This window comes from Neofelis nebulosa, chromosome 11 (assembly GCF_028018385.1).
Source record: "Neofelis nebulosa isolate mNeoNeb1 chromosome 11, mNeoNeb1.pri, whole genome shotgun sequence".
NCBI lineage: Eukaryota > Metazoa > Chordata > Mammalia > Carnivora > Felidae > Neofelis > Neofelis nebulosa.
Genome location: NC_080792.1, coordinates 86,128,650 through 86,152,941, shown reverse-complemented (window position 1 = coordinate 86,152,941; position 24,292 = coordinate 86,128,650). Strand labels below are relative to the sequence as shown.

The 24,292-nt window shown below is 40.1% G+C and overlaps 2 protein-coding genes, 1 long non-coding RNA gene and 1 other non-coding gene across 11 annotated transcripts in view; 1 reads left to right on the top strand and 3 right to left on the bottom strand.

The window, feature by feature from the left end:
- Positions 1 to 2,705: 2,705 nt before the first annotated feature.
- LOC131489740 (uncharacterized) lies at positions 2,706 to 4,511 on the bottom strand. 2 transcript variants are annotated; one of them, XR_009250703.1, is made up of 3 exons: positions 4,284 to 4,478; positions 3,789 to 4,126; positions 2,706 to 3,448 (listed from the first exon to the last, which is right to left on the bottom strand). It is a non-coding gene; the product is annotated as an uncharacterized LOC131489740 (long non-coding RNA). The 2 variants fall into 2 exon arrangements; XR_009250702.1 differs by having other exon boundaries at positions 3,789 to 4,511.
- A 125-nt stretch (positions 4,512 to 4,636) lies between these two features.
- The window catches only part of MAPKAPK5 (MAPK activated protein kinase 5), a 42,511-nt gene continuing 22,855 nt past the window's right edge, over positions 4,637 to 24,292 (top strand). The window contains exons 1-7 of one of the 6 annotated variants that reach the window (XM_058691690.1): positions 4,637 to 5,264; positions 16,741 to 16,814; positions 17,516 to 17,591; positions 18,155 to 18,252; positions 19,825 to 19,933; positions 21,562 to 21,651; positions 22,443 to 22,538. In XM_058691690.1, coding sequence (XP_058547673.1) covers positions 5,229 to 5,264; positions 16,741 to 16,814; positions 17,516 to 17,591; positions 18,155 to 18,252; positions 19,825 to 19,933; positions 21,562 to 21,651; positions 22,443 to 22,538 — 579 coding nt within the window. In that variant the 5' untranslated portion in view covers positions 4,637 to 5,228. Of the gene's footprint in view, positions 5,265 to 15,219; positions 15,337 to 16,740; positions 16,815 to 17,515; positions 17,592 to 18,154; positions 18,253 to 19,824; positions 19,934 to 21,561; positions 21,652 to 22,442; positions 22,539 to 24,292 lie in introns of those variants that run through there. The other 5 variants (XM_058691688.1, XM_058691689.1, XM_058691691.1 and 2 more) reach the window with 5 other exon arrangements.
- TMEM116 (transmembrane protein 116) overlaps positions 6,960 to 24,292 on the bottom strand; it is a 170,662-nt gene continuing 153,329 nt past the window's right edge. For both annotated transcript variants that reach the window (XM_058691697.1, XM_058691702.1), the window contains one exon: positions 6,960 to 12,644. In XM_058691697.1, coding sequence (XP_058547680.1) covers positions 12,589 to 12,644 — 56 coding nt within the window. In that variant the 3' untranslated portion in view covers positions 6,960 to 12,588. The remainder of the gene's footprint in view (positions 12,645 to 24,292) is intronic.
- Positions 20,632 to 20,785, bottom strand: LOC131490660 (small nucleolar RNA SNORA62/SNORA6 family). Its single transcript, XR_009251173.1, has one exon. It is a non-coding gene; the product is annotated as a small nucleolar RNA SNORA62/SNORA6 family (small nucleolar RNA).

Here is a 24,292-nt window from a genome sequence, read left to right as displayed (position 1 = left end):
AAACCAAAGAATATTATTTTCCAGACTTAAAATCTACTGGTATTTGCGTTATTAGGTTTTGGACCTGCTTGCGACCCAGTACCCCTTTCCTCCTCCTGATTTCTCCCTTTTGGAATGGGAATGGCTATCCTACACATGTGCTACCACTGTATTTTGGAAGCACGTAACTAACTTATTTGATTTCACAGGTCCACAGCTAAAGAGGAATTTTGTTTCAAGATGCATCACACCTATAGTCTCATCCACATCTGATTTAGATATTTACATCCTTTGGACAATGGAGCTGATGTAGGAGGCTTAATTTTTGAGGCTGTTGAAATGGAATGAATGTATTTTGCCTGCAAGGAATTGAATTTGGTGGGGGCAGGTATTTTGTTACAGCAACCTGAACTAAGACAGACCACATTTTCCTTACAGTGCTCTGGATTTGATCCTTGCTTCACAGCCACTGCTAAATTTTAGCACTGGCTGCCATCTAGAGAGACTAAAAATTTCAAAACAAGCAAGTCCTGGCTCCTTCCTGTTTAATAATCTGCTTCTCTTCTCATGTTTTACTACAAGGAGCAAGAAGAAACCAGGCAGCATCTCCTGCTTGGAAACTGCCTTACGAGATCACCAACTTCATTGGGAACATTAGTTCTTTCCACATAATTGCCGATGGCAGTGTTGCCAAACCTTGTGCTACTTCAAAACCAGGATCCTCTTTCCTCCAGTTTCCAAAAACGTTCCTTACTTCCTTTTCAGCCCTCATTCATAGCATCTTCAAAGTTCAGATTTCAGATAGTTCATCTCAAAGTTCAGTTTGTTCAAGATAATTTAAGCTTTCTCTAACTCACTCCTCAAAATCTTTCCAGCCTCTGTGCACTGTCTGGTTCTCAGCGACTCCCACATTATAGGTAGTTGTCATGGCAGCCTCCCACTTCCAGGCACCAAAATCCGTATTAGTTATCTATGCTGCATGACAGATCACCCCCAAACTTAGTGCCCTAAAAACCTTTTTTATCTTAGTTTCTGTGGGTCAGGAATTTGGACACAGCTTAGCTGGGTGCCTCTTCCTGGCACAGAAGGCTGCAATCATCTCAAGGCTCAAATGAGGAAGGATCCATTCTAAGGTCATTTATGTAGACCCCCAAAATGGGCAACTATCATGGGCTGATTAGTATCCTCCCCTCCAAATTCATGTTTACTTGGGACCTCAGAATCTTGACCTCTTTGTAGATGTCATTAAGATAAAAACTATACTGGATTAAGGTGGGCCCTAAATCCAATGACTAGTGTCCTCCTAAGAGGAGAGGACACAGAGAAGAATATGTGAAGACAGAGGCAGATACTGGAGTAATACATTCCCTATTGGCCAAGGAATGTCAAGGGCTGCCGGGAGCTACCAGAAGGTAGAAGAGGTAAAGAATTCAACCTTAGAGCCTTTAGAGGGGGCATGGTCCTCCCAACATATGGATTTCAGACATTTGGCATCTAGAATTGTGAGAAAATAAATTTGTTTGTTTTAAGCCACCCAGTTTGTGGTAACTTATTATGAAAGCCCCAGGAAACGAATAAAGTAACTCACATTTGAGCTGGCATCCTTCAGAGCAAATGAAGAAGAGAGTAAGAGAGTGCCCAAGAGAGAAGCCAAAGTCTTTCTGTAACGTAATCTCGGACATGACATCCCATTATTAGAAGCAAGTCATTAGATCCTTCAAGCAGGGTGAGGGGATTACACAAGACCATGAATACCAAGGGGTAGGCATCACTGATGACCACCTTAGAGGCTTACTACCACAGCCATTTCCCCAGCAAAAAAATGGAGGAAACCTCTCCTTTGGGCTCTGCCTTCTCCATTCATTGATTCCTTCAGCAAATATTTATTAAATATCTGCAGTGGGCTGAGTATTGAGGATGTGATCAATAATACAAAGAAGATTCTGTCCCTTGAGATTATTTACAGTTTAGTTGGAGAGAGACCACTAAAGAATAAGAAACAATAAATATATAAATAAAAACTACGAGATAAGTATAAGGAAGTAAGTTATGAGACAATAGGAATATCTGATTTAGACTGGGGACAAGACTTAATCCTGTCTTCCTGATAAAGTGGTATTTAGAATGTGGTTGAAGAGGGGCACCTGGGTGGGTCAGTCGGTTAAAGCAGCTGACTTTGGCGCAGGTCATGATCTCATGGTTCGTGCGTTTGAGCCACATGTTGGGCTTTGTGCTGACAGCTCAGAGCCTAGTTTGCTTCAGATCCTGTGTCTCTCTCTCTCTGTCTCTCTAAAATAAATAAACATTAAAAAAAAAAAGAAGAATGTGGTTGAAGAATATGTAAGAAAAAAAAGAACTTGTACAAATTAGGCTGTGTGTGTGTGTGTGTGTGTGTGTGTGTGTGTTGGGAGGGGAGAGGGAAAGCACATGTAGGTAATGGTCAAGAAGTTAAGCTGCCAGACTCAGTGTTTGAGGCTACGGACCTCTCTTCTTCATCTCTGCATCTTTATTATGTAGCACAGTGCCTGGCACAGAGAGGCACCCGATAAATTACTACTCAATCAATGAATGAATAAAACCAAGGCATCTTTGATTTCCTGTTATGGATAATATCAATTCATTTAGAAATTTCCTCCCAATGTTCACTGATGGATCACTGTTCTTAATTGGATTACAGGCAGCACAGGCAAAGTTGCTATTACAAAAAGACTCGAATACATGAAAGCTCAAAACAATAAAGGTTTATTTCTGTTTCTCATAGAACAGTCCTGGGTGGACATATAGGTCAACGGGGGCAAATGTTCTCCACTTAGGAATCTTCCATCTTGAGGCTGTGCCTTGTCCAGAACCAGAATCGTCCAGCTGGCAGGGTAAGTAAGAGCACCTGTTGGCGAATTTTCTGGGCCAAGCCTGGAAACTGGGCACGTCTCTTCTGTACACTTTCCGTTGGGGAGAGCACAGGCACGTGGCCACACCTACTTTAGGGGGCTGAGGAATGCACTGTAGGCATATGGCCAATAAAGATGACAACCAGGTCTGCACCACAACTTGACTTATCCTCTGGGATAGCGCACAAAACCCTCAAATTAACCCCGACAGAAACAAAACCTGTGGATTCCCCACCCTCAGCCTCATCAAACCTTTCATTCACTGAATGGCACCATCATCCATCCGGTTGCTGAAGACAGACTCCTGGAAGTTATTCTTGATTCATTTCTTATTCTTACTTTCTACGTTGAATCCTTCAGGAAATACCGGCAACTGTACTCCCAAAACATACCGTAAATCCATCTACCTGATCTTTGCTGTTACCTCCTTAGTTCGAGCATCAAACAATCTCTCATCTGGATCGTTCCAATCACCTCTTAATAGCTCTCCATGTCTCCACTCTTGCTTGCCCATAGTTCTCTATCTAGCAGAGTGATCTTTCAAAACATAACTTTGATCACACCACTCTTCAGTTTAAAATCTTCCAGTGACATAGAATAAGACTCAAAGTCATTACTATGAACTCAAGGTGTATGATACAGCCCTGTCCACCTCTCCAGTCTCATCCTTTATCGTTCTGTCCTTTTACTCCCTCTGCTCCAGCTACAACGAACTTTTTGCTGCTCCTCGAACATTATTTAGCTTATCTCCGCCTTAAGATTTTTGCACTTGCTGTTCCATATGCCCAGAAATCTCCTCCTCAGATTTCCAACAGACAGCTCCTTCTCATTCCTCAGAGGTCTCAGCTTCAATGTTACCTCATGGGAGACCTTCCCTGATCATCTACTAGGAAAAGTCCCCACAACCAGTTATTCTCTTACCTCAGCATCCTGTTCACTTTCTTCTTAGCATCTACAAACTCAGTGCTGTCCCCTGTTCATTTGCTGCTTAGCTCTCCTGAAAGTGAGATCCACTGAGCAAGGCCGGGCTCTTGATCCTATTGCTTCCCAAGTGTTGAGTAGGCCTGGTACAGATGCCGCTCAGTATCTAAGTGAACGAATGAAGAACCACCAAGCGGTGATCAGCCAAAAGCTCCTACAAGGTCCTCCGGTAGGTTGCTGGTGTAGCGGAAGGAGCACAAACTTGGCGTCCAATTCTGACCTGACCACGTCTCAGCTGTGGCCAGTGAGTTCGGTTCTCTGAGACTTAGTTACCTGGTCTGCAAACGGGGGATAAGAACATACTTACCTCGCAGCGTCAAATGCTTACTTCGTAAAGAAGAAAGAAACTGATGGAGAAAAAGAGCTTTACGTAAAGTTAACCCTCCGAATATACAACTACTATTGCTGTTATTACACACAACTCTGTTCTCTTACCTCTGGACCTGCCGGGGACCTCTGTTTCCTCTTGCTCATCACGAGCCCAAACTCCCGGCTCCTTCGCGCGGGCCGTTACCGGCGGGATGAACCTGCTGGCCGGCGCCGGGAGCGGAGAGGGAGAACCCGAACGCCGCTCGAATCAGGTGGTGCACACCAATGGCCCCGCCCCGTCGGGGGGCCCCCGACCCATTACGTCATCAGCACGGCGCCAGCGTTGCGGAGGGCCCGGGGGCCTGTCCCGAGTGTGGCGCTGCTTGGGGAGGCCCTGGCGGCCGCCTGCGAATCAGCTGCGTGGTTTGGGGGCGCTCGGAAACCCCAGCGGACGTCGGCGAGGGGTGCGTGGAGCCGTGGGGGCACGGAGTCGGGCGGCCGGACGGGCGGCCCGGAGCTCAGGCGGGGCACGGCGCCGGCGAGCGGGCGGCCGGCGGGGCTGCCCGGCGCGGGTGTCCCGGCGATGTGTGGCGCTGAAGCGGCAGCGGCGGCGGCGGCGGCAGCGGCGGCGGCGGCGGCGGCGGGCTCGGCCTTGGCTTCGCGGAGGTGCCGGCGGCGGAGACGGAGGCGCAGGTTCCTCATTAGGACCTGGCGAGCCCGGGCCTAATCGGCGGCCCCGCGAGGCCTCTGCACGGCGCCCCGGACGGGGACCCTCCCCGCCTCGCCCTGCCCCGGGAGCCTGCCTCCCCGGCTGGGGATGAAGCCGGGAGGCGTCCGCGCGGGGCCCAGCACAAAGGCTTGTCCCCGGGGGCCGCCGCCGCCAGCCTAGAGCCGCCCGCCGAAGCCGAGCCGGCGCCGGGGCCCTCGTCCCCTCCGGTCCCTGGGGGCGGCGGCTGCCGGTCTCCCCGAGGCCCAGGGGCCCTAGCGCCGAGCTCCTCGCACCCTCGGCTGCGGTGGGACCCGGCACTTGCGCAGCCTCCGCCGCTCCCGGCCGTAGAGACCCCACGGAGCATGTCCGAGGAGAACGACATGGAGAAAGCCATCAAGGTAAGGGGGAGATGCCCCCTTCCTCCCCGCTCTGTCCCTGTGGCATTCATCTGGGCTCAGCCTCAGAAAGCGGAGAGAACTTGAAGCGAGAGATTCCAGCGACTGTCGGGTTTCGATTTTCCCGGATTCCGTGGACTGCGTTTTACGGCCCTGGGGCGAATGGTTTGTGTATGTATAGGGAGGGATGTCCGACTCCCTGTGACTTTTCTGGTTAAAGCAGGGATGTGATTTGTGCTCAGCTAAAACGGAAGGTGAGTGGCGTGGAGATACTTGATATGAGTGGGACGGAGGGGGCCCTTCTACACTTTCGATCACCCCCGAGTGCCGCCAGTATTTGTTTCCGGATGATCTGCTACAGTACTTGGAGAGTTGGACTTTACCCATCGCTCTCGAATTGTTTGAAACCAGCCTCCTGGAAACCTGCAGGTTCAGAAGGAGGTGGTCCGCCTTCTTACAAAATCCGTCTTTGGGCAAATACTTGTTCTTTTGCGTTTGTTGCCTCTCCTTTGCCTCTTCCCTCTCCTCCTAGGCAGCATTTAATTTATTGAAGAAGAGCTAATGGTGTCCCGTGACTTACTGCTCTGTTAACAACAACAAAACAAATATGTTCTAAAATGTTCTAAAATGACCCAAATAAAATGAAAAGTTTTTTAAAAATCTGTTTTTTACTCTTTGTTTTTGTAAAAACCACAAAACAAACAGGCAAACTTTGAGGTACTAATAGTTAGAAAGTTATTATCTAGCTGTAGCTTGGAAATTAGTCTTGTGTAAGTTGAACACTGAAGCTTAAAGTTTGATATGCATTATTTACTTATATTGCAGTATTAAGTCAGAGCATCTGCGAATTTTCATTTTCTGTGGTGCCTGGCTGGCTCAGTTGGAAGAGCGTGCAACTCTTGATCTTGGGGTTGTGAGCTCACGCCCCACCTTGGGTGTAGAGATTACTAAAAAATAAACCTTAAAAAAAAAAAAAAAAAAGAATTTCATTTTCCCTTGAAGGACAGGCATCCATTGGCAACTTGGAGTTATTTTCCCCTTCAGAACACACTTACAAAGTTACACTTCTAACAGTTTTTGTTTTGTTTTGTTTGGTGTAGTAAAGTTTATAGAAATCAGTCATTCCAAAGAAACTTAACCTTTTAAAGGAGGCATGAAAATATACACATTAAGGAAGATCAAATTTTACCACAAAAAATGTTCTAAAACACTGCATTTTTGTGGGAGGGGGTTGGATTTTATTAGTACAGGGTCAGGAATGGTTACCTCAAGTTTTATGACTGGGTTGTGAATCAGAGCATATGTGGCAGATTTTTAAATTCAAGTCTTGTCTGTTTTGTGCCAGGCGCTGTCTTAGGCACTAGTGGTACAAAGCCAAACTTCTAAATGTCCCTGCCTCTCATGCAGTTTATAGTCTAGATGGTGGAGTTAGGTAAAAAAAACAAAAACAAAAACACAGCACACTGCAGGTGGCTATAATTAAGTAGAAAAAGGGTGGGGAGTACTATATTAGGAAAAGTAGTCAGGAGAGGCCTCTCTGAGGAAGTGACATTTGTGTGGAGCTCTGAAGGCAATGAGGGAGCAAACCTCCACTGTCTTGGGGAAGAATATTCCAGGCAGTGGGAACAGCAGAGAAAAAGGCTCTGAGGTACGTTCAAGTCTTGTGTGATCCAGGAAAAGCAAGGTGAATGCATTGGGTCAACATACATTATGTTTTATTTATTATTTTTTTAAATGTTTACTTATTTTTGAGACGGAGACAGAGGGGAGGGGCAGAAAGAGAGGGAGACACAGAATCTGAAACAGGCTCCAGGCTCTGAGCTGTCCGCGCAGAGCCAGATGCAGGGCTTGAACCTACCAACCGACCCGTGAGATCATGACCTGAGGCGAAGTTGAACGCTTAACCGACTGAGCCACCCAGGCACCCCAGCATAGATTACCTTTTAGAGAGGTGATGGGAAGCTAGAGCTCAGAGGGACTTGTAGACCATTGTAAGCACTTTGGCTTTGACCTTGAATAGAAGAGGACCTCTGTGGAGTTTCCAACAGAAGAGGGACTTCTAGTGGGTAAATATATAAATGGGAGGCAACGTTACATAGTGGTTACAATAGTTTATGTAGACTAACGGATTGAAACATCAGCCTTAGGTGCCTCCTTAGCACAGTAGGTAGCACGTCAGTCTCATAAAACCTCAGCCTTGCCATTCATTAGCTCTGTCCTTGAGTAAATCCTTTTACTTCTCTGTCCCTGAGTTTGCTCATTCCTAGACATGAGATAAAAACACTCCATAGGGTTTGTGAGGATTTGATGAACAAATATTTCTAAATGTGCTTAAAATAACTAATATTTAGTAAGAACTTGCTGAATGTTGGCTCATAGCAACTAAACAGTCGTTTTAGAAAGTTACAATTTCTTGGTCACTATTGCCCAAGTTAATTTTCTTAAAATATTTTAGCTTTTCTTCATGTACTTGATAGGTCATTGATGAGTCTTCCTACTAATTTGTGTCCAACCAGTACAAATAAGTGGAGTTGAAAATATCTGATCTGACTTCCAGTACTGACTAGGATATACTCCCTTGGAAGCAAGCCAGCATCACAATAAATAAAACTTCTGGTCTGTTACCTTGTGCTGTATTCATTATTTTGCTTTCTTGAGGATGTCCCTCATTGGTGAGGACTGAGACCTCTAGAGTTCAGCTGGAAAAGCTGTTGTCCTGGACTCTTAAACTTCTGCCTGACTACCTAAGAGCGGTCCAATTAGACTTTAACATCTCATCTTATTACTCTTCAGAATAATTAGGATACGGCCAAGGCAACAACCATAGCCTCTGTCTTCTCATTTCTGTCTCTTCTCCCATAGCCCTATGGCTTCACTATTCCTAAGGCACTTAACTAAACCTGGAGAATGAGCATTTGGGGGTTAGATATTGTCTTGCATATATGTCTTTTATTGTATATGGAAGAGTTCTTAATATTTGATGAACTAGTGAAAATTCACTTCCTTAGTTTTAAAATTTTTTTTTAAATTTCAGTATAATTTACATACCATAAAATTAACTCAGTGTAAGTGTATACTTGAAGAATTGTTAATAAACTTACAGAGTTGTACAACTGTCATCACAATCCAGTTTTAGAGTATTTCTATCCCCCCCTAGAAAGTTCTTTTTGCCTCTCTGTAGTCATACTCTACTCCCACTTGCCACTCCAGATGATCATTGATCTGTTTTCTGTCACTTGTTTTGTCTTGAGAAATTCCAAATTAATGAAATTGTATATAATATGTAGTGTTATGTGTTTGGCTTCTTAAAATACTTATCAGATTCATCCATGTTAGTGCATGCGTTGAGTTTATTTCTTTTTACTTGTTGAGTAATCTTTATTGTTTATTCATCCCCAGTTGATGGGCATTTAGGTTGTTTTTGAATTTTAGCTATTATGAACAAAATGATAAATACAACTTGCCCATGCAAGTTTTTGTGTAAACATTTGTTTTAATTCCTTCTGGGTAAATACCTTGGTATGGAATTACTAGGTAATTTTACGTATGGTAAGTTTATGTTTAACTTTTTAAGAAATTGCAAAACTTTTCCAAAGTAGCTTTACCAATATTCATTCCCACCGGTAGTATTTGAGTGGTTTGGGCCATTTTTGTTTGTTTGTTTTCACCCTCCTCACAAATATTTGGTATTGTCAGTCTTTCTATTTTAGCTATTCTAATGGTTGTGTAGTAGTGTCTGATTGTGGTTTTAATGTGCATTTCCCTAATGACTCATATTGTTGAACAACTTTTCATGTGTTTATTTGCCATTTGTGTATCTTTTCTGGTGAAATGTCTATTCAAATCATTTGCCCATTTTTAAATTGGGTTATTTGTCTTATTGAGTTGCAAGGGTTCTTCATATACTCTGAATAAAACCTAATTCTAATGCTGTTGAGTATCTTTTCACGTGTTTGCCATTCGTGTATTTTTTTTTCCTATTTAACTATTAAAATCTTTTGCCCATTTTTATTTTATTTTTAATTTTTTAAAATGTTTATTTTTGAGGGAGAGAGAGAGTGAGAGCACACAAGCAGGGGAGGAGTAGAGGGAGGGAGACAGAGGATCTGAAGTGGGCTCTGTGCTGACAGCAGAGAGCCTGATGTGGGGCTTGAACTCATGGGCTGTGAGATCATGACCTGAGCTGAATTCAGATGCTTAACTGACTGAACCACCCAAGAGCCCCTTGCCCATTTTTAAATTGTTTGTCTTATTACTGAGTTGTAAGAGTTCTTTATAAACTCTGAATAAAAGTGATTTATCAGACATAGATCTGCAAATATTTTTTCCCAGTATATGTCTTGGCTTTTCACTTTTTAATGGTTTTAACTTTGATGAAGTCCAGTGTATCTTTTTTGTTTTTCTTTTTCTTTTCTTTGATGGATTGTGCTTATGGTGTCATAGCTAAGAAGTCTTTGCCTAGTCTCAGGTTATAAGATTTTTCCAACTATATTTCCTTCTAGAAGTTTTATAGTTTTTAGTTCTTTATTTAGATCTGATATCCACTTGGAGTTAACTTTTGTCTTTGGTGTTACATAAGGGTCTAAGGTTTTGTTTGTCTTTAACATGGATATCCAGTTGTTCCAGGACAGTTTGTTCAAAACACTGTCTTTTGCCTATTGAATTACTTTGGTACTTTTTTTGAGAATCAGTTGATCATAGTGTGTGAGTTTTTTTCTGGATTCTCTGTTTTGTTCTATTGATCAATATGACTGTCCTCATACCAGTATCATCTTTATTACTGAAGCTTTATAGTAAATTTCCAAAACTGGGTAGTGTGAGAGCCAATTTGATTTTTCTTTTTCAAAATTAAGTTGGCTATTCAAGTTCTTTGTATCTCCAAATGAATTTTAGAATCAGCTTGTTTATTTCTACAAAAACGTGTGCTGGGATTTTGATAGAGGTTCCACTGAATCTATAGGTCAATTTGGGGACAGTTGCTATCTTAACAATATTGTCTTCTAATCCATGAACATGGTATAGCTCTCCATTTCATTAGGGCTTCTCTCATTTTTCTTGGTGATGTATTTGTAGTTTTCAGTGTATAAATCTTGCACTTTTTAACAAATTTATTCCTAAATATTTTATTCTTTATGATGCTGTTAAGAATTGTTAAATTTTACTTTTTGGATTGTTTGTCATTAGTGTAGAGAAAGGCAGTTTATTTCTGTATTTTGATATTGTGTTTTGCATCTTTACCACATTTGCTAAGTTCTAGATTTTTTGTGTGTGTGTAGGTTCTTTAGGATTTTCCACATATAAAAAGCATGTCTTCAGCAAATAAATACCGTTTTACTTCTTCCTTTACAGGATGCGTGCTCTTAATTTTGTTTTCTTGCCTTATTCTGTGGGTAGAACCTCAGGTACAGTGTTGAATGAAAGTGGCAAAAGTGGACATCTTGCCTTGTTCCTGATCTCAGGGGAAAAGCATTAAAGACTTATTGCTAAGTAAGTGGTTTTGTAGACATCCTTTGTCCAATTGAGTTTTCTTCTATTCCTTGTTTGCCGAGAATTTTTATCAGGATTAGGTGTTGAATTTTTGTTAAGTTCTTTTTCTTCACCTATTGAGTTGATTATATAGTTTTTGTTCTTTATTCTTACTATGGTGTATTAATTGAGTAACATTAATTGAGTTTCAGATATTAAACCAATTTTGCATTCTTGGTATAAACCTCACCTAGTCTGATGTAAAGTTATTCTTACATGTTTCTGTATTCACTTTGCTAATTTTGCTGAGGATTTTTGCATTTTTATTCATGAGAGATAAAGGCCTATAGTTTTCTTGTGATGCCTTTGTCTAGCTTTGGTATGAGGGAAATACTTGCTTCCGAATGAGTTTGGGAAGTTATATCCTCCTCTTTTCTGGAAGAGTTTGTGCAGAGGCTTGATATCATTTCATTAAGTAGGGGGCAGTTTTTGCCTCTTGTGAGGCATTTGGCAGTGTCTGGAGACATTACAGTTGTTCAGTGTGGGTAGGGGATGCTTGTAGTATCTAGCAGGTAGAGGCCAGGAATGCTCCTGAACATCTTAGCAATGCACAGGACAACCTCACAACAAAGAACTATTGGTTCATAATGTCAGTGATGCTGAGGTTGAGAAACCATGCTTTAAATGATTTGGTAGAATTTACCACTGAAGCTATGTGGGCCTAGCCTTTACTTTGTGGGAAGACTTTTTTGTTTTGTTTTGTTTTGTTTTGTTTTGTTTTGTTTTTAATTCAGTTTCTTGTTATAGTTTTATTCAGATTTTCTATCTCCTCTTGAGTGAGTTTTGGTAATTTATGTCTTTCTAGGAATTTGGCCATTTCATCTAGTGGTCTGATTTGCTGGCATAAAGTTGTTTATGGTGATCCTTTATAATGCTTTGATTCCTGTAAGGTTGATTGTGATGTCTCCTATTTCTTCTTTTTTAAACTTTTATTATTATTTTTTTAATGTTTATTTTTGAGAGAGATACAGAGCATGAGCAGGGGAGGGGCAGAGAGAGAGGGAGAAACAGAATCCGAAGCAGGCTCTGAGCTGTCAGCACAGAGCCCGACGTGGGGACCGAACGCTCAACCAACTGAGCCACCCGGGCACCCCCTCCTCTTTCATTTCTAATATTAATCATTTGTGGGGGGTTTTTTCTTCTCAGTCTAACTAAAGTTTTGTTAATTTTGATATCTTGAGGAATTGACTATTGGTTTTCATTGATTTTTCTCTATTTTCTGTCTTCTGTTTTATTGATTTCTGCTCTAATTTTTATTATTTCTATCTGCTTGCTTTGACTATATATATAAGTTTATTTATTTATTTTGAGAGAGGGTGAAAAAGTGTGTGGGGGGGGGAGGGGCAGAGAGCGAAAGGAAGAAATAGAATCCCAAGCAGGCTCCACTCGGTGCAGAGCCCAACGGGGCTTGATTCCATGACCGTGAGATCACAACCTGAGCCTATATCGAGTCAGATGTTCAACAGACTGAGCCATCCAGGTGCCCCAAGGATATATTTTTTTCCTGCTAGTTTTTCAAAATAGAAGCTTAGGTTATTGATTTGTGATCTTTCTTATGTAGAGATTTATAGCTATAAATTTCCATCTAAACACCACTTTAGCTGCACATAATAAATTTTAGCATACGTACAGCCCCCTCCCAGCCACGGTTTTGCTTTCCATGGTTTCAGTTATCTGTGGCCGACCATGGCCGGGAAGCAGACAGTCCTTTTGAATCATCAGAAGGTCAGTAGTAGCCTAATGCTTTGTCACAGTGCTTCCCGTCCTTCATCTCACTTCATCTCATCATACAGGCACTTTATCACCTCACATCATCACAGCAAGAGGAAGGGTGAGTATGGTAGAATACGATATTTTCTGAAAGAGAGAGAGCATGTTAACATGGCTTTTATTACAGCGTATTGTTATAATTGTTTTATTTGATTATTAATTATTGTTAGTCTCTTACTGTGCCTAATTTATAAATTATAATGTATAATGTTAAGCTCTATACATTATAACTAAATTATTAAATTTTATCATAGGTATGTAGAGGAAAAACATTAGGATTTGGTACTGTCCTGTGGTTTCAGGTATCCCCTGGGAGTCTTGGAACGTATCCTCCACAGACAAGGGAAGACTACTGTATTGTTTTTATTTTCATTCAGATCAAAATATTTTTTTAAAATTTTTCTAATTTTTCTTGTTTCCTCTTTGACCCATTGATTATTTAGAAGTGTTATGTAAATTTTGAACTTCTTTGAATTTTGAATTTTTTTTTGAATTTTTGAAATTTCCCAAATTTCCTTGTTGATTTATAGCTTAATTCCATTGCGGTTGAAGAACTTTATATATTCAGTTTAAAAAAATTTATGGAGACTTATGATCTAGCATATGGTTTATCCTGAAGAATAGGATGCTGTGTTCTGTAGATGTCAGGTCAAATTGGTGGACAGTGTTATCTTCTACTACAAGTTTTTCTTGCTGATTTTCTGTCTAGCTTTTCTGTTATTGAGAGTGGCAGTATTAGAATCTCCAACTATTATTTTGAATTGTCTGTTTTCCTCTTATATTCTGTCAAATTGTGCTTCATGTATTTTTGGATTCTACTGTTAGGTGCCTGCATATATGTTTATAATCATCCTATCTGAATTGACCTTTTCATCATTATAAAAAGTGCTTCTCTTTCTTTATTAACATCTTTTGATCTATCTATCTATCTATCTATTTAAATTAAAGTTGGTTAACATACCGAGTAGTATTGGTTTTAGGAGTAGAACCCAGTGATTCATCACTTACATACAACACCCAACAAGTGCCCTCCTTAATGCCCATTACCCATTTATCTCATCCCCCACCCACCATCCCTCTAACAACCCTCAGTTTGATCTCTGTACTTAAGAGTGTCTTATGGTTTGCCTCCTTCTCTGTTTTTATCTTATTTTTCCTTCCCTTCCCCTATGTTTTATCTGTTGTGTTTCTTAAATTCCACATATGAGTGAAATCATGAGATTTTGTCTCTCTCTGCCCAACTTATTTCACTTAGCAAATGTATTCTAGTTCCAACCATACTGTCACAACATCTTTTGTTTTAAAGTCTATTTTGTCTATTGTCTGTATAGCTGCTTCAGCTCTCTTGTAGTTACTCATGGTATATCTTTTTCCATCCTTTTACTTTTTTCCCCATTTAAAAAATTGTGATAAAATTAAACATAAAATTTACCATCTTAACCATTTTTAAGATGCACTTCACTGGCATTAAATACAGTTCTAATGTGCAGCTATCACCACCATCCATCCCCATAATTCTTTTGCTCTTGTAAAACTGAAACTCTGTACTCATTAAACAGTAACCCTGCCATTGTCTCCTTCCCCCCCAGACTCTACCAACTACCCATCTACTTTCTGTCTATAATATTGACTACTCTGAGCACCTCAGAAAAATGGAATCATAAAGTATTTGTCTTTTTGTGACTGACTTATTTCTCTTAGCATAATATTTTCAAGGTTTATCATATTGTAGCATATTACTGACTTTCTTTTCTTTTACTTTTTAAGGCTGAATGATATTCCATTGTATGTATATGGACATTTAGGTCCCTTCCATGTTTTAGCTGTTGTGAATAGTACTGTTATAAACATAGATGTACAAATACCTCTTGAAGATCTTGTTTTCATTTCTTTTGAGTATATACCCAGAAGTTGACTTGCTGGATCATATGGGAATTCTAGTTTTAATTTTTTTGAGGAGCTACCATACTGTTTTCCACAGTAGTTGTACCATTGTACACTCCCATCAGTAGTGCATAAGGGTTCCAGTTTCTCCATATCTTTGCCAATACTTGTTATTTTCTGTTTTTGTGTTTTGTTTTGTTTTTTGCCTTTTTTTTTCTTTTTGATAGTAGCTATCCTAATGGGTGTGAGGTTGTATCTGATTGAATTTTGATTTGCGTTTTCTTCATGATTAGTGATGCTGAGCATCTTTTCATGTGTTTATTGGCTGTTTTTATATCTTTGGGAAAATGTCTATTCAAATTCTTTGCCCATTTTTTGAATCAGGTTGTTTGGGTTTTTTTGTTGAGTTTTAGGTGTTCTCTATATTCTGGATAGTAATCCCTTAGTACACACTTGATCTGCAAATATTTTCTCCTATTATGTGGGTTGCCTTTTTACTCTATTAATAGTGTTTTTTGATACACAAAATTTTTCAATTTTCATAGTCATCTTGTCTAGTTTTTCTTTTGTTGCCTGTTCCTTTGATGTCCTATCCAAGGAATCATTGCCAAAGACAGTGTTATGAAACTCGTGTCCTAAGAGTTTTATTGTCTTAGGTCTTACATTAAGCTCTTTGATCTATTTTGAGTTTTTGGTATATGGGGTTAAGGGTCCAACTTTGTTCTTTTGCATGTGGATACCCAGTTTTCCCAGTACAATTTGTTGAAGAGCCTAAATGTCCCATCAACTGACGAATGGATAAAGAAGACGTGGTTTATATACACAATGGAATACTACTTGGCAATGAGAAAGAATGAAATCTGGCCATTTGCAGCAACGTGAATGGAACTGGAGGGTATTAGGCTAAGTGAAATAAGTCAGTCAGAGAAAGATAGATACCATATATTTTCACTCATATATAGATCTTCAGAAACTTAACAGAAGACCATGAGGGAGGGGAAGGGGGAAAAAAGTTACAGAGAGGGAGGGAGGCAAACCATAAGAGACTCTTGGATACTGAGAACAAAGGGTTGATGGGGGCTGTGGGGAGAAGGGAAAGTGGGTGATGGGCATTGAGAAGGGCATTTGTTGGGATGAGTACTGGGTGTTGTATGGAAACCAGTTTGACAATAAATTATATTATAAAAAATTAAATAAAAGTGTTACTTCACTAGTAATCAAAAAAAAAAAGTCTGAGCAGAAAAAAAAAACTGGGCTGCAAAGACGTGTGGAGGTGATGGCTATTCTAATCTTATTTTATATGCTTGCATATTAATTGGGCAGAAGCTCTATTTTCATCTCTGAACTTAGCCTGATGTCTGGCACATAGCAACTGCTCAGTGAATGTGTGTTACATGGACAGATATTCTGTTCCCATATACTGGGAATTGGGATTCTGTTAGATTTTCATTGCAACAAAACAATTTGAATGTCTCATGAGTTTTAGCCCAATTTCTCAAGGTCTGAATTTGGTTTCCTTTTCTTCCTTTGGAACCCTGAAAAATGAATTTTAGCCTACCACAACTTTAATATGTGGCTTTCTTGCCTGAGCATATGGCAATAGAAGCTTAACATATAGTGATTAGACAGGAATTCCATAAAAACTATAGAGGCTATGTCTGGAACCACTGAAAACTATTAAAAGTATAATAAAACAAGTGAAAACTATAAAAAAATATAGTTACCCAATGAATATGACAATATCTTTATATTCAAAATGATGCCATTGAAAATTAGATCAATTTACTACTCACTACTACCTTATTTGAACTTTTAAGTCTCAATTTATTCAGTAGATAACAATTTACTGTTATTCCAACAATTTGACCAACTTGTTCAAGAGTACAGGCCACTGGTCATGGAAGCATATATCAGACCAGTCTTTCTGGAACCTCAGAAAAGGTACCTGACCATTTTAGCAAGTGAATATTTAGTGTGAAGTATTTTGAAAGAATGTCTTCCTTTCACACTCCTCCCAAAAAACATTGAATATCTACTCAAATGGACCTTGTAGATGAGCTGAAGAATTTCTTCTCCTCCTAATGTGTTTGCTTTCTCTTTTGCTGGAAAACAGTGCCTAACTTAGTCATTTAGACAAAATACCTAATTATAAAACCAAAAGAATGCAAAGCTCTGCTTATCGGTTTCTCTTAGAAGATGAGGTGTTGAGTGATAAGTTTTTCTGTTGTCCACCCTGCTTAATTTTCAGCTTTTTAATTGGAGAATCATTTTCTGCCCCCACCCTTTTCTATTTTAATAGGAAACCTCCATTTTAGAGGAATACAATATCAATTGGACTCAGAAGCTGGGAGCTGGAATTAGTGGTCCAGTTAGGTAAGAGACCCACATGCAAAGTATGGCAAAGTTGCTCTGAAGAAGGCCATTTGACCTACATTGCCCATTAGAAACAGCAAGTGTGCCACACTTGTGAAATAACTTTAACAAGTGGAGGTATTTATGTTAGGCTTTTTCTCATCCATTTAGAAATCTATTTAATTGAGCCACATGGTCTGTAATGTAGAATCATTTAAGATACTGAGGTTGCGGAGCTACTCTTGAGAGTCGCCTATAGCCAGCAGAGGCCATTATTCCTTCCTTGACCATCCTCAGGTTGCTTTCACATGGCGCGGGAGCTGAGGCTTGTGCAGGGTGGGTGAGATGGCTTTTCTGCCTCTCCACCTGCTAGCCCTAGGGGCAAGTTTATTTGGATGCATCTGGATATATTCTTGATTAGAAGTACAATTCTAAGGGGGCACCCAAGTGGCTCAGTCAGTGAGGTGTCTGACTCTTGATTTCGGCTCAGGTCATGATCTTATGTTTTGTGAGATTGAGCCCTGTGTTGGGCTCTGTGCTGGCAGCATGGAACCTGCTTGGGATTCTCTTTCTCCCTCTCTCTCTGCCCCCTGCTCGTGCTCTCTTTCTCTCAAAATAAGTAAGTAAACATTAAAAAAAAGTACAGTTCTAAAAGAACATGTTAAATTAGTTTTCACTGTTAATAGATGATTTCTGATTGAATTTTTTTCCTCCAAATCTAGAGTCTGTGTGAAGAAATCTACTCAAGAACGGTTTGCACTGAAAATTCTTTTTGATCGTCCAAAAGCTAGAAATGAGGTATGGCCCTTTGTTGCCTTGATTTGCCTAAGTATTGGAAGTGCCTAAGAATTATTCTTTTTACAAGTAAGGCAGAGAATACAGAGATGCACAAAGAATTTTATATCCATATTTACCCCTTTTCCCTATTCATGTTATCATGTTAAAGTGGTCCCATATCTATCAGTGCCAAAGGCTGATAGAGTCTTATTTCCTTTCAATTCCCTCTTGTTCTTTTTCAGTTAATGTAGTTCTTGTGCCCTGAACTGTTCAGGTTTACCTCAGCTTATACTTATTGGACAAGGTCCCTGAAGAGTGGAGAATGGTGAATAGTGTCTTGTAAGTGCTGTAGGAGGGCTGTGACGGTGTGTTTCTACTTTAAAAAAAAACACCTTTGTTTTAAATCACCCAGATGTTGTGATGACATGTTAGGAATATGTACAATGGAGGACATACTCTTTTGCTTAGAGATGTATGAATAATTTCTGAAACCAAATGAGTTATTTGCCAGATTTTTCATTTGCTAATAGATGGGGCAGCAGAAAGTAAATTTGTTGGTGAGGTGAATCTCTGTTCTCTTTAAGGTACGTCTGCACATGATGTGTGCCACACACCCAAATATAGTTCAAATTATTGAAGTGTTTGCTAACAGTGTACAGTTTCCTCATGAGTCCAGCCCCAGGTAAGACTACATAGGGGTCATCACCTCATATCCACCTCTCCACATGTAGGCCAAGGTGTAGTGGGGTTTTCCTCTCTTTTGTGCTCTCTCTCCCCCTCCCCCTTTCTCTCCATCCCTCCTTCCTTCCTTCCTTCCTTCCTTCCTTCCTTCCTTCCTTCCTTCCTTCCCTCCCTCTCTCCCTCCCTCCCTCCCTCCCTCCCTCCCTGTTTCCCTCCCTCTTTCCTCCTTTTAGTTTGGAAAATTTCAAACATTTGTAAAAGCAGACAGAATTATTCAGTGAATCCCCAGGTACCCATCATGCAAACTCAACAGTTACCAACTCATTGCCAGTCTTGTTTTATCTATGCCCCACCTACTCTCTGGGGCCCCCTGATTATTGTGATTACTTTCTCTTTAAAAAAAAAAAAAAAGTATGTAATGTGGAATTAAAACATTCTATTTCAAATTAGTGAAAGAGGACCAAATATTACTAGGCACTGTCTTTGAAGTTGATATGACAAAAAGCCCTTATTGCTTAGTCTGACATTGCTTTTAAAGGAAGAAATCAACATTATTCTTTTAGCTGCCAAATATTTGGCAAACCCATTGAGTGGCATTCCAGGTGTCTTCCAGGGAATTCAAAGTTAAATAAGGTATGGTTTCTACTGGGGGTACTGAGATGTAAACCTGTCATCATAGCAATGTGATAGGCACCAAGGAGAGGCATCCATAAAATACTTTGAGCTTATAAAGGAGAGGAGAGCTGCTAACTGTAGGCTAGGGAAACAAGGTGTCTCACACAGTGGTTATGTCGGGCCTAGGACTTGAAGAGGATGGGTAGGAGTCTTCTGGGTGGACAAAGAAGATGGATTTGTAAAAACAAATGGGAAATCAAATGATTGTTTCTTACAACTGTGCTCTGTTGGTGAAAGCATTTGGATGGAAACTGGAAGCATGTATATCAAAGAATGGTAACCAGAATTCCGATTTTTTTTCTTTTTGACACCATAAGAATTTTTGCTTTTTTTTTTTTAGTAGCTGTGTAGCCTTGTCCAGCTGTCCTGCTGGGTATGCTGTGGGTCACATGGAAAACTAGTGTAGTGGGGACAGGAGTGGAGAGAGAGAGACACGGATATAGATACAGACACAGACAGACACAGAATGAGAGTGAATTACCAGGGTGGCCCAACAGCAGCCAAGTGACTTGAAATTCATGTTCTACACAAAGTCATACTCTGTTTTCGATACATTTTCCATCTAGCTGCCCTAAATATGATACAAAACATGTCACTTAATATATCACCCCCCCTTTAACATCTAGTAATAACAAGTACAGTATCTTCAAAAGGATCATTGTCTTCAAAACTTAATTATTTTACTCCCATTTTAGCTTCTTAGAAAATTTTAGGTGTGGGCTATTTCTTATTCATAGTGTCTAGTTGGTAGTGACAAGGGTCCACTTAGAGGGGTGTGGGCGGGTCAGACTTAGGAAGCAGTTATTACACATTTGGTACATGAGGCATCTTTAGGTTAGCTACTTGATGTTTCAGGGTTTTTTTTTTTAACTTAACAAAATCAAATGCTTTCAAACAGGGCTCGACTCTTAATTGTAATGGAGATGATGGAAGGGGGAGAGCTATTTCACAGAATCAGCCAGCACCGGCACTTTACAGAGAAGCAAGCCAGCCAAGTAACAAAGCAGGCAAGTTAACCCCGGGTACCAATCAAACTGCCAACAATGTTGGTTAACAAGCACAATTTCATTGGGGGGAATAAAAGAAAGCTTGAAGAAAAGCTCTATTTGATCTCTCATTGCCTGCTTTGTTATGTAATCAGAAAAGATGCTTTGACAGGAGAAATGTGACCCCTTTTATGCGTTGGTGGGGAGCACTGTATTTTTAAGTGGTTGTCAATTGCTTGTCTATTATAAGATTTAAATACACTCTGGAAGGAAGGTAATTTTTTAATTCCTTTTTAGACTGTAGCTATTAAACATGTAGTGTCTAAGCACTATTGTTGGACTTGGAGATAAATTGCTACTGATAACACCTGAAAGATTGTAGGGTATAAAAATATGTTCTAAGATGATTGTATACAAGACACTTTGCTTTTGAGTCACCTTATCAGATTTTCATAGAATTCTAAGGTCTTTCTAATTCTGGGTTATTCCTGATTATAGTCTATTTTGACATCATGTTTTATTGCTACAGAAATGATTTATGTCACAAACAATACTAGGAATCTAACTGAAATTACCTCTTGAAGAGGTGAAAAGCTAGACTCTCAAGGCTTATCTTCAGGCCAAGCAAGCAAGGCAAAAAGCAGGAAGCACAGCCTAATTGGTTCTTAATAAAAAAATTATTCCAAATTTTCCATGAGCCTCAAGCATTTTTTTTTTTCACTTGTAGCAAGAATTACTATCAAACTCTACTTACTGGGCCAGAGACCCTTGCGGTGTTAGCAGAAGACTTGACCCTCTTATAGCACACTACCTATGCTTGTGAGTGCAAACCACAGCCAGCAGCCTCAAATCCAAGCTCTACCAATGTGAAGGAGCCTCACGCATTATTAGAAGCCTCCTTTCTGGTAGGGAGGAACTGATATTTGGAATGCCAAGGACAATTCCATACTGAGAACTAAAAAACAGGTAGAATTTGTTCTCTCTATTTAATTTTAAAAAATACACCTCGTATTTTTCAAATATTTTAAATCTTAGGATGTGCTCTGATAATCTTCTGTAGAACAAAAACCCTTCAAACCCACTTAAATAGGTGACATTTCATTTCAACAAATGGGATGAGCAAATTGGAACATCTGGTGGAAAAATCCAGTTAGCTGCTTTCTATTTTTCTCGAAGGCAGAGCTTGGAGTTGAGCCCCCTGGAGAGTGCAGTTCCCTTCTGAGCCAGGTGTTAGTGGCCACTGCCCTGCTGGGCAACACCCAACCCTACGAAGGCTGCCTGGCACAGCGCTTACTCTGCAGCCCCATTGCATCTCAGATGAGTGGAATTGGAAGCATTTCATTCTTCCCATTTCATACAGGATTTAACCATCAGTTTACTTTGACAAAAGAAGTGTGTTACTGTTGTATTTTCCTCTTTGTTTAATAAAATACAGGTTGCACTTAAACTAAGTTTAATTCATTTCTATTCCTTGGTACCCAAAGTCTTACTTAATTTCTGCTTTAAAACTGAAAACTGACCGCAGTTGTAATTGACTTAATTAAGGATCTTTTTTTTTTTTTTTTTTTTTAACATCCTGAGTTCTCTAAACCGGGAGCATTAAAGAGCTGTCTTTTCTAAGATGTGGTTGCTCCACTGTCCTTTTCCAGATAGCTTTGGCTCTACAGCACTGTCACCTGTTAAACATTGCTCACAGAGACCTCAAGCCTGAAAATCTGCTCTTCAAGGATAACTCTTTGGTGAGATGACTTGTTTTGCTGCATTTTAGTGCTGCCACGCTCAGCATAGTTCAGGAATGGGTGTGTAGGTGTGTATGTGTTTGGAGTGCTCTGAATCCATGGTGAGGAGGCTTTAAGCCAAAGTGCTTCAGGCAGCCTACTTTCCCCACTTGTTTCCTTGCTAGAGGCTCAGAGAAATTCTACTGTACCCCTGGCATTGATAATTTTGGATGGTACTGATAATGCATTTGTAAGACTTAAGATTTTGGATATTATTTGGAGGTACTTTGGGAAGGGGCAGTAATCTATATGCTGTTAAAAATCACCTTCAGGCGTAATGGTTATATATGCTGTTAATTTTGATCAGGTGTTTTTTCCTCTCCCGTCTCACTCCTTGCCCTATGTACCATGTCCCACCAAATAAGTTGCTCTGGCTACCTTGAAGCTGATGGTAAAAGTGAAATTGCACCCTGGATCGGAAAGAGATGATGGGCCAGTAGATAGAGTCAGGGGGCACTTGGCTAAGATTTTTTTTTTTTCTTTTGGCTAAAATCTTGATTTTAGTACTGCAAATTACCAACCATGAAACAGGGCCAACTGTGAGTGGGCAGAAATTCTTTACCTCTGTATTACTAAGAAAGATTCTTCAGTATGAATCATTGTCTTCAGATGTGAGGACATGCTATTCATAGGCTCAGGTGTTAGTCAGAAACCCATGAGTGAGAGCTCAAGGTAATATGTCTTCCACTTGGATTTTCCTTTAGTGTTTACTGAGAACTCTGGAGCAATGACTTCCATTTGCTTTATTTTAGGATGCCCCAGTGAAGTTGTGTGACTTTGGGTTTGCCAAAATTGACCAAGGTGACTTGATGACACCCCAATTCACCCCTTATTATGTAGCACCTCAGGTAAGTGTTTGCTGTTTCTGCCACAGGATGTATCACCATGCTGTCTATAGACTCACATTTCTTCTCTTCTGCAGCACAAGTAGGTGTGTATTACAAATGGGAAAGGGAGAGCTCAGCTTCAGAAACCTACAGTCTGCTTAATTAGGTGCAGGCATTTTATTCTCTTAAAATCAACTTCTTGGGGCGCCTGGGTGGCTCAGTTGGCTAAGTGTCTGACTTTGGCTCAGGTCATGATCTCATGGTTTGTGAGTTCAAACCCCACATCGGGCTCTGTGCTGACAGCTCGGAGCCTGGAGCCTGCTTTGGATTCTGTGTTTCCCTCTCTCTCTGCCCTTCCCCGACTCGTGCTCTGTCTCTCTCTCAAAAATAAATAAACATTAAAAACAATTTAAAAATTTTTTAAATTAAGAAATAAAATCAATAAAATTTTAAATTAAAAAATAAATTCAACTTCTTTTAAAATCATGGTTTGATGTACAATTAAAAAAACTCCTACTTTAAGTGTAGTTTGATGAGCTTTGACACAGATACTCCTGCATAATTACTACCACAATCAAGATATAAAATATTTCCATCACTTCAGAAGCTCTTGTGAACCTTTGTAGTCAGTCTGCTCCCAGCTTAACCCCTGGCTCCAGGAAAGCACTGATCTGCTTTCTGTCATCATGGGTTAGTTTTGCCGGTTATAGAAATTCATATGAATGGAACTCGTGTACCTGTTGTATTTCACTTCTTTTGCTTAGCGTGTGTTTGAAATTCATCCATGTTGCTGCACGTAGCATCAGTTCCTTTTTCTTGTTAAGTAGTATTCTATAATAGGACTAAGCCATGTTTTGTTTATCCATTCACTGACTGATGGCTATTTTGGATTGTTTCCTTTTTGGACTATAATGAAGAAAGCTGCTGGGAACATTCATTTACAAATTTGGGGGGACATCTTTTCCAAAATGGTTGTACCATTTTACATATTCACCAGTTAAAGAGTTTCGGTTGCTTCATGTTCTTACCAACTTAGTTACACTTTATAATCTCAGTCTTTCTGGTAGGTCCACAGTATTATTTCATTATGGATTTGATTATAGCATTTTCTTAATGGCTACTGTTGAGTGCTTTTTCATGTGTTTGTTAGACATTCTATTGTGAAATATGTGTACACCATTCTCTTGTAAAGTATGTGTACAAATCTCTTGCCCTTTTTTGGTTGTTGGTTTTGTAATTGAGGTATAAAAAGTTCTTACTGTTTTCTGGATACAAGTTCTTTGTTGTATATGTATATTACTTTTTATTGCTACCATGACAAATTGCCACAAACTTAGTGGCTTGAAATAACACATTTATTATCTCAAAGTTTTGGAGGTTAGAAGTCTGAAATGGTTCATGGTGTTGGCAGGACTGTGTTCCTTCTGGAATCTCTAGGGGAGAATTCATTCCCTTGCCTTTTCCAGCTTTGTGAGGTGCCTTGCATTCTTTGGCTGGTAGCCTCTTCTTCCGTTTTCAAAGCCAGTAGTATGGCGTCTTCCAGTTTCTCTGATTCTGACACTCTTGCTTCCCATTTATAATTGTGATTACATTAGACACACCCAGATAATCCAGGATAGTCTCCCATCTCAAAATCCTTCATTTAAATATATATATTTTTTAACGTTTATTTATTTTTGAGACAGAGAAAGACAGAGCATGAACGGGGGAGGGTCAGAGAGAGGGAGACACAGAATCGGAAGCAGGCTCCAGGCTCTGAGCTGTCCGCACAGAGG